The sequence below is a fragment of the Nesoenas mayeri genome (genome assembly GCF_963082525.1).
Source record: "Nesoenas mayeri genome assembly, chromosome: 4".
Lineage (NCBI taxonomy): Eukaryota > Metazoa > Chordata > Aves > Columbiformes > Columbidae > Nesoenas > Nesoenas mayeri.
In genome coordinates this window covers 75403797-75413907 of record NC_137540.1, presented here as the reverse complement: position 1 = coordinate 75413907, position 10111 = coordinate 75403797, and the positions used below count along the sequence as shown (strand labels likewise).

The following is a 10111-nucleotide window of genomic DNA, read 5'->3' as shown; positions in this document are numbered from 1 at the left end:
TGGTATCACGGTGCTGGAAGCTGGATGTGCTGGGTCTTTTTAGTTTTCTGCGATGATGCAACACGCTGACTCAAGGGGATGGTGGAAAGACACAATAACAGTAAAACGGGAAAGATTAGGGAGGGGGGGTCAAAATGCAGAGCCTGTGGCAAGCTGGGCAGGACGGTCTGCAGGGGGGACCGCGGGCTCTGCTCTCCTCGCACCCCCAATTTCCGGTGTAAAGAGAATTAAAGTTGTCTGTGAGAGTGGTTGTGCTGGTCCCAGGACATGGCCGGCACAGATGTGCTTAGCGGAAAGGGGGGGATTTTGGGGAGGTTGTTTTGGGGGGTAGCACAAAGGGACCATAGGAGATAGAGGGGCGCTGGGGACTCACTCCATAGGGATGCCCGGACTGGGCTGCTGTCTTTTTGGGGCACGGTGGTGGGGGGAATGGTAATTTGGGAAGGGGTTGCATGGAGGGTGCAATGCTGAGGGGGTAATGGGGGGATGTCTGGGGTGTTTAGGGGGGACAATGCTTCAGGGAGGCGTGAGGACATCACCCTGTGGGGTTTCGGTGTGGTAGGTCGGGGGTACATCGGCCCCATGGGGCTCTGGGGTGGAGGGGTCCTTGTCACAACCCCTCGTGGGGCTCCGGGGTGAGGGGGGGGGAGTGTGACAGGAACATACATACATATGTATATGAACATACATACATGTCATTAGAATACACACTGTCAAAATAATTACTTTTATACCTGCAACCATCCAGCCTCCCAATGTGATTTGGTGATAAGAGAAAAATGTGTCTCTAGGACTTCACCAGCAGTTCTCAATAAGAATTATTTGGGGCCTTAAAAATCCACCAAGACTTACATGACAATAAATTGGTCTTTGGAAATGTCTTTTAGTGTAGCTGGACTATGGAAAAATTAAACGTTACGGTTGGTAAATTTGTTTTGTTTCAACCTTCCATCTCCATTTTTCCTTTTCTTTATGAATTTCAAATGAAAGGACAGGAAGGAAAAGATCGAAACATCACCCCCACGCGTGGGGCTCCGTGGGGTCGGACGAGCCCACGCCACGGCGGGTAGGGGGGGGGGCTGTAGTGTGGATTGGACGCGCCCATGAGCGGGGTGGGGTGGGTGGTGTGGAATGAGGTCTGCGCCGGGGGTGTGTGCGCGGGGGCAGGAGTTGGACGAGCCCACTCATTCTGGAGGGGGAAACCATCTGCACCCCCCCGCAGTGTTTGCATACAGCTGTTGCTGACTGTAGAAACCCTTCCAGCCCCGCTCCGTGTGAGGTGATGAGAAAGCCAGGTTGAGTTCTGCCCTGCCGGGAAGGCGGAGAGCGAGGGTGGGTGGTGCGCCCCCCCCCCTAGAGCAGTGGTGCGTTCTGCGCGGGGCGGGGCGCAGCGGCCGCAGAGCTGCCGGCTCCCTCCTGCCGCGCTCGCTTCGCCGTCGCCATGGCGCTGTGCGGCCGCTCCCCGCTCCTCCTGCCGCCACAGCGCCCCGAGCCGCGCCGCCCCCGGGCCGCCCAGGCCTTCGTCAGGTAACGGGGAGCGGGGACGAGGTGGCGGCGGGTGTGGAAGGGGCTGCAGGGTGGGCGCTGAGGAGCTGACAGGGAGGGGCCGGCGGACACTGAGGAGCTGGGGCGTTAAGGGAGCTGAGGCACTGAAGGTGATGCAGAGGTTGTGGGGGGACTGTGACAAGGACCTCCCCACCTCGGAGCACCCCGTGGAGCTGTGACAGGGACCCCTCACCTCGGAGCCCCACGGGGGGGGCTGTGACAGCGACCCTCCGGAACCCCACGGGGTGTTGTGACAAGGACCCCCCCACCTCGGAGCCCCACGGGGGGGGCTGTGACAGGGACTCCCCGGAGCCCCACGGGGTGTTGTGACAAGGACCCCCCACCTCGGAGCCCCACGGGGGGGGCTGTGACAGGGACCCCCCGGAGCCCCACGGAGTGTTGTGACAAGGACCCCCCCACCTCGGAGCCCCACGGGGTAATGTGCCCTTGAAACCCCCACTCTGGAGCCCCACGGGGCCGATGTACCCCAGCCCCCCTACACCCTGAAACCCCACGGGGCTAATGTCCCCTGGCCTCCCCAAAGCGTTGTCACCCCAAACGCCCGGGACATCCCCCCCATCACTCCTTCAGCATTGCACCCCTATGCAACCCCTTCCCAAAGGGTTGATGGGGAGGAGCTGTGGACACTGGAGGTGGCGATTGGGAAGAAAATAAGACATTAAGGGCATTGGGAAGGGGTGTGTGTGTGTATGTGTGTGGGTGTGTGTGTGTAGGGGTGGGGGGTTAAGACATAAAAAATAACAAATTAATGAACAATGGAGGATGAGCACACGGACAGAGTGATGATGTTTCAGCAACAGAATGAGAGGAAATGGCCTCAAGTTGCACCAGGGAAGTTGAGGTTGGATCTGGGGAACAATTTCTTCCCCAAAGGGCTGTGGGGCATTGGAACAGGCTGCCCAGGGCAGTGCTGGAGTCACCATCCCTGGAGGGGTTTAAAATATTCAAAGATGAGGTTCTCAGGGACATGGGTCAGTGCCAGGGCTGGGTTGTGGTTGGACTTAATGATCTTGAGGGGCTTTACCAACCAAAATGATTCTAATGGCTTTGAAGGTGCTGGGGCAGGCTGGAATAGGTTGGGGACATTAAGGGGAGGTTTTATGGTGTGCAAGGGGTTTTGCAGGGTATTTCAGGGGGATTTGGAGCCACTGGGGTGGTTTTGGGGGGCTGGAGCATTAGGGGCAGAATTCGAGGGGCTGTGGGTGGAAGGGATGGAGAATGGTCGGGGTGGCTGATTTTGCAGGTGAGAAGCATTGATGGCCTTGATGGGGTGACAGGAAGGGTCTGGCTTGATCTTCTGGGTGAATCGTGGATCCTGCTGGAGGAGGGTGGGTGGGAGGCTGTGATGGACTGGGGGACAAAAAGAGAGATTTGGGGACATTGGAGAGAGGCTGATCTGGAAGGGGTGGGTTTGGGGTAGTGTTACTGCAGGGAACTGAGCCTGGGTCTGGTTTGGAAAGGGATGGATGTGGGGTTACCTTGGAAGTCAGGGAAAAAGGGCTTGAGAAAAGCGGGAAACCTGAATTAGGATGGGGACAGCAGCAATTTGGGAGGGGCTGAAGGATTGTGGAGAGAAAGGAGATTGTGTATGTGTGTGGGGACCTGCTGGGTGGCTCGTCCTGCTTGAGGACATAAAGGCAATAACATTCTTTGAGCTTTGAAAATACGGAGGATGGAACTTGACAAGAAATGGGGTGTGGGGACATGTGAGATGATAGCGTGGGCTCTGTGGGAGCTCGGGTGTCAGCTCAGGTATCGTCAGGTTGCTAAAGCTCTAGTTCCTTTTAAAGACTTAAGGTGCGCCCGTGTGTGTGTGTGTATTAGGCTACAGCATATTAGCTGGAGTGTCTGAATATCACAAAGAACAAGCAGGAACTGAAGTGCCTGATGCTTTCAATAGTCATAGCACAATACATGGAAGTATTCACCAGTGCGGTTGGACAATAGAGTAACCGGGACATTGCATGTAAATTGCAGAATTACATGTAAATTACAAACAGTTGGCTGAGCTGCCTGGGTATGGTTATGTTTGCCATAGCTTTCATATTAAAAAAAAAAAATTGATATTTTGTTCAAGGAGGGAATAAAAGGAATTTTGCTTTTCAGGCAGCATGTGTGTGAAATGAGAAATTCTGCACTGTGAGAGAGAAATGGAGGTCGTTGTGTTTGCTTGAAATACAGGAACATGGCTGTTCGGTGATGCTTATGTTCCCTCTCTGCCTGCAGTTAGAAATGAAATTAATCATAAGGGGAAAGGAAAAGTGACCTTTACAAATATGTGTTTTACTGAGTAAATAATCTTACTTGTTTAGGAAGAGCTTAGTATTTATTTATAGCTGGAAAGTATCTAAATATTTGTGAATAGGAACGAAGTACCAAGATGGTAAAAAGAAAGAGCTGAAAGAGAAAATGGTTTCCACTCAAGCCTCTGTATGAGTGATTTTTGTAATCTGAGATCCCGGTTTAGGGTTGTCATGAGAACATTCAGACTCTCTGTGAACATCTGCAAGCTTTCGAGCTCCACTGGGAGATCCAGACAGCATCTGTAGTTCGGCGTGTTTGCAGGAGCCATGTCATCCGTTAATTTTATTCCTCCTCAACATTCGTTCTTGTGCAGTTTCATTTTTTTTCAGGCCAGATGGAGGCAGGGAGGCCAGTGTTTGCAATAAATTTCCCAAGCAGTCAGCAGATACTGGGCAGTTAATAAAAATAACTTAAAACAAAACAATCTATTACCCTCCTCCCCCACCCCCAAGTCCCAAACAGGAATGGAAAAATTCTTAAGACTATATAAAGAAGAGAGAAACGGCCTGAGATAATTCTTGGAGTTCTTCCACATGCTTCAGAGTTTCGCTCTGTCCTGTGTTGTGTTGGGAGCTGGAGTTTACCACAGCGACCCTCCGCATTGTAGCAACGAGTGTAAAGAATAGTTCTGTAAATGAAAAGAAAAAAATCCCCTAAGTAAGAGATGAGTAGAGCCCAGAAAAGGATGTGCCTTTTTAGAGGGTGATGTCATGTTTCATGTGTCTGTGTTTAGTGGCGAACGAGTGTTTTCCTTAACAATACAAAATGCTTTTGTTAAATATCACCATCTAAAATCAATGCAAATTTGTTCTATTCAATAGGGCTCTGGACTCACCCAATTTTGCATTCCCTTTATGTAAAGCAGAGTAGGCAAATCCTCATTATTAATTACCCATGTTGATAACATAATACAGATACTCTCACTGTGTGTCTATGTGGGGAAGTGCAAAATGAGTACTTGGGTTCATTTTTATGTTGTCTCTGCCTATATGCCTAATATTCTCATCCTCTAAACCATTCTGTTTTTAATCACGTCGTGGTTAAGTATGTGGCTTTTTTCCTCTGGCTTCAGAGGAGCAGTCAGTGGGGAGTTTGAGAACATGGTGGTGCAGGGACGAAAGAGTTGTTGTGGTTTCCCAACCAGTTTTAACAGGGGACATATCAGTGTTGAAAGATGAACAGTTTGCGGCCATGTGTTCCTTGTGTAATTATGCTGAGGTTCAGGTTTTTATAATAGCACAGTTTCACTGATTTTATTTTTCTTTTTTTTTTTTTAAGGAATGCACTGTATTTTAGCTCTACAAAGAGGGAGCTAATTGAACTTGGTGCAGTACAGGAGGGGAAAAAAAGAAACAAAGCCCATTCCGCAAATGTGGATATTTTTCTACCATGTTAGGGAAGTAAAATGGCTTAGAGTCTATTGGGTGTTATGCTGTGGCCAAACTTAAGAGGGATGGGGGACTACAGTGTTGGTAGGAATAGAAACGAGTACTATTCAATGTATTCATCAACAACTTGGATGAGGGACTAGAGTGACTGTCAGCAAGTTTGCTGATGGCACCAAGCTGGGAGGAGTGGTGACACTGGAAGCTGTGCTGCCATCAGAGACCTGGACAGGCTGGAGAGTTGAGCAGGGAGAAATTTAATGAAATATAACAAGGGCAAGTGTAGAGTCTTGAATCTGGGCAGGAACAACCCAGTATAAGTTGGGGAATGAGCTGTTAGAGAGCAGTGTAGGGGAAAGGGACCTGGGGGTCCTGGGGACAGCAAGATGAGCATGAGCCAGCACTGGGCCCTTGTGGCCAGGAAGCCAATGGGACCTGGGGTGGGTTAGAAGGGGGTGGTCAGTAGGTCAGAGAGGTTCTCCTGCCCCTCTGCTCTGCCCTGGGGAGACCACACCTGGAATATTGTGTCCAGTTGTGGCCCCTCAGCTCCAGCAGGACAGGGAACTGCTGGAGAGAGTCCAGCGCAGCCACCAAGATGCTGAAGGGAGTGGAGCATCTCCCGTGTGAGGAAAGGCTGAGGGAGCTGGGGCTCTGGAGCTGGACAAGAGGACACTGAGGGGGGGACTCATTCATGGGGATCAATATGGAAAGGGGCAGTGTCAGGAGGATGGAGCCAGGCTCTTCTCAGTGACAACCAATGATGGGACAAGCGGCAATAGGTTCAAACTGGAACGCAAGATGTTCCACTTAAACATGAGAAGAAACTTCTTACCAGCCTGAAATAGGCTGCCCAGGGAGGTTGTGGAGTCTCCTTCTGTGCAGACATTCCAACCCGCCTGGACACCTTCCTGTGTAACCTCATCTGGGTGTTCCTGCTCCATGGGGGGATTGCACTGGATGAGCTTTCCAGGGCCCTTCAACCCCTGACATTCTGGGATTCTGTGTAAAAGGTGGAATAAGTGCTTGAGAAGGAAAACTTGCCAAGAAGAGGAGCAGAGCTATTATGTTTATTGGTAAATCGTCTGTCTTGTTGGCTGTGGGGGCTGTGGTCCAGTAATGGATTCTGAAAGTAGATTTAGGCACTGTAGCTTAACTTCTGTTTTCTGCTCAAGTGCCAGCCACTTGTCTTGTCTTTCTAATCAGGAACTGACTGATGGCAGAATAATTACACTCAAGCTGCTACTCTTCCCTAGTTCTTCAAATAATAACATTTTCTCAGGCGATAATGTTTTTTTGAGGGGGAATTGTTGGTGTCTTCTATAACATGCTGCCATTTAATAAAGTGAAGTGTTGGTAAATCAGCCTGTTAAACAGAGAGTGCGTTGAGGCTGTGGGTCTAACGGGCACGTGTGTGTGTAGGTGATGGGCGACCTATAATTTAATTGCATCCACGGAAGGACTTTGTTTCCAGCCCATTCGCTAATGTTGAGGTTCAGTCTGTGGGTTACTTACAGTAAACGACTATGCCGAAGGGCTACGGTTGTAGAAAATACCAACGTGAACAGCGATGTGAATTTCTAATAAATAGTGCTGCAGTTTGGATATGCTGAAGATCCTGAACAAGCTCATGGTTTGCAAACGGCATTGGGTAGTTCCAAATGTTTGGTAAGGAGAGATTTGTGCCTGTTCCTGTGTGTGCTGAGCTCTCTGAATTGCAGAATTGAAAATTACTGTCCATTTCAAGTCACAAAACGAGGACTTTGGTCTTGCAAAATGCACACAGAGTTGAAATTTCTTCATTTATGTCCACTTTTAGTATTTGCTACTCGCTGTTCCTAAACATGCTAAGTGATTTTAAAGGCATTAATCTTTTCTTGGTGAAGTTCCCTCTGTTCATTCTAGAATAATTTCAAAAATAGCTGGAAATTGTCATGTATTCTAAGATGGGTGAGAGCTGTTGTCTTTTGTGAGTGCCAAGCAGCAAAACAGAGTTATTTGAATGAGCTAAGAAAGCATAAAATGGAGAAAGAATATTACTCTTAAGCTAGATACTAAATTTCAAATAAACAGCTTTTGAAATTAATGAAATCTTGAGACTCTTTAACTTAGTCTGATTTCTGGTTTCTGTTTTCACAAATATGTTAAGACGGTGATAATGTCAGACTGTGAGAAATCCAGGGAAACCCCATGCTCTAATATAAGCAGACCATAATAATATTTCTGCTAGAAATTGTCAGGTCAACAAAAGGCCCATGAAAAATAAGCTTGATTTTTTGGAGGTTAGAGTGGAAACAGATGGTGGTAGCAGCAAGTTAAGAAGAAATGAGATTTAGAAAGAAGTATAAACTGGTTTATCTTTCCAGTCTCTTTATTTATTGTTAAAAAATGAAGTGCTTAATGTTAAATACCAATGTCTTAAGTAGACAGCATGAATCTCCTCAAGCCATTGCCTGAAGACGAACCTTATTCATATGAGGATTTGCACAAGCTTTGCCACGGGTGTCTCAGATTTTTTCCCCTTATTTCCCTGCTACCAAAGCTTTACCCCATGTGGGTTTTTAAGGCTTCCCAGCCTTTGTGGGGGAGGAGCGTAACATCTGCCAATATGAAGCAAAACCTACTCAACGCAGTGAGATCGCCTCCTTTGTCAGCTGAATTGCATGTTAACCCACAGCTACGGCCATCCCAGACATATGGTGACCCAGCCTGCGGGAATCCATCGGGAATCAATCAGCGATCAATGCTAATATTGTCTCCGCGTTAGTACTAGTGGATTACAACAAGATTGTACGCAGAATAAATTCAGCGAGCACCAAGAGATGCAGAAAAAAGCAGCGTGCTGCGGAAACGTGTAAAATGAAAATTAAAATGCTGCGTGGCGCTGTTTAAAAATCTTTATTCTTTGCAATTGAGAAAGGCAGAGTTGTTAATATTCTCTTTATTTGCCAACACACATGGCTTGCAGCGCCGTGTCTGTTACCAAAGTGTGACAGGCCAGGCTGTTGTAAAGCGAGGTGCTTTGCATAATTAGTATGAAGACGTGAACAGACGAGCACTAATTCTTAGAAGTTAATGATTGTCAATTATCTTCCCCTCCCTTTTTCTTTTTTTGGATCTAGTCCAAGATTAGCAGAATATCAAGTACCTCAATGTATAGTTTCTTAATTGGCCCGAGCGCGCTTTATTGCCAGATGCCAGCCCAAAATGCGGCTTTGCCTTCTGACCTGCCTTTGTCAGCAGTCACATCAGCTTGCTGATGTTTGAAAGCATTATTATTTTCTTCTTTAATTCCTGGGCCAGCGTTCGTTTGGATCCATAAGCTGATGTGCCTTGACACGTGGCTTCGAGACTGTTAATGTAAGTACAAAGGCAGCGAGAAGTGTGAGATTGTCCCTTGCGGCACCGTGGGCTCCTATAGCGGCTGAAGCTGATGTAGAAATTGCATCTTCTGCTCAACAGTTAAAAAAATTCACACTTTAACTCCTTATCCGCTTCTCGAGCAGCCTGGTTGTGGTTGCCTTGTTGGATATGGTTGCAATAGACCTCGTTTAAATATCTCATATCTTCAAGTCTCGCTGAAGTTCAGAAATGTGGCATTTCTTTAGAAAAAGGCTTTGTGTTTTTTTTCAGCACACCTCATGCTGATTTTTTCAGGCTCGAGTTATTACAATTCAGCTGTAGTTACATATGTGGGTGCATCCAGAGCCACATCTTCCAGGAGAGCGTACTGAAGCCCAGAGGGTTATACCGGCGGTCTTTGTTGCTTCTGTTTGAAATTGTGTTCCTATGGTCAAATGAAAAGGAGCAGAACTCATCCCCATGCTAGAGCATTGGCTTTGGAAGCGGGAAAAGTCATGGAATTTCGTTCCCAGGGTGGTTTCTTTGTTTTTGTCAGATGACTCTTTAATGCAAAATGCAAGGAAATGCCATTTTTAAAAAAAATCCTGACTTTATCCACATTTTACTTGCATTGTTTAAAAGCATGTAGTAAGAATTCTAATTATTCTCTTCACAACTTCTGAATAACGTCTTTCTTCTGACACAGAAGTCTTCTCTTTATAATGTCAGCCTTTGAATGTCATGATTTAGACACACTTGGAATAACATGGAAAATATTTCGATGAAGAAGTTTTTTCAAAGATTTCTTTCATAGAAACCGCTTCTTTACATGAGGCGAGGAAAATATTTTGCTCGAGGCTGTTTAATATTGAGATGTAAATAAACATCTTTATGGTCGAACATCTCATGATGAAATAATGAACATTTAATTTGCCCTGTGCTTATTCCTTTTATACCAGGTCTGTCTCTTGAAGATAATGTAACACTGACAATCAGCTTTGCTTGGCAGAAGTTTCTTAGCAGCTTCATTTGAGAACTTTTCTCACTACCTCAATTTACTGTTATACATCAGAAAATAACTTTCATGGAGCTCAAGAAGACAAAAACCTTGTGTATTTTACTTTGCTCTGGTCTCGTTTGACAGGCTCATACCACTATTTTTTTAAAATTATAAATATATTTGATAATGTTTCCCTTTCATCAGAGCTGTTAGTGTGAAATTTAAGGATTTTGGGAATGACTTACCTGGTGTTATAAGGATGTGTTAATGAATGGGAGTATCTTTCCTCGTGAGTTTCGCACTTGTTCTTTGTCAAATTTAGTTCTAACCGTTCCTTCAAAACTGATCGATGAAGGGGAAAACAAATCATAACCAAATCAAGGTATGTTTTCATGCTGTGTTTGTAATGCGTAAGAGGTTTAAAGAATATTTTACAATGCAGACAAACCTGTCTTTGGCTGGAGAATTGCTTAAATTTGCCTTGAGAGTAAAAGCTGAAGAGAAGAGGGATTTTTGC

At 46.7% G+C, this 10111-nt stretch overlaps 1 protein-coding gene across 1 annotated transcript in view; it reads left to right on the top strand.

The window, feature by feature from the left end:
- Positions 1–1441: 1441 nt before the first annotated feature.
- Positions 1442–10111, top strand: part of DNAAF9 (dynein axonemal assembly factor 9) — a gene marked incomplete at both ends in the record, with an annotated part of 77545 nt that continues 68875 nt past the window's right edge. The window contains one exon of the mRNA XM_080344013.1: positions 1442–1527. Coding sequence (XP_080200139.1) covers positions 1442–1527 — 86 coding nt within the window. The remainder of the gene's footprint in view (positions 1528–10111) is intronic.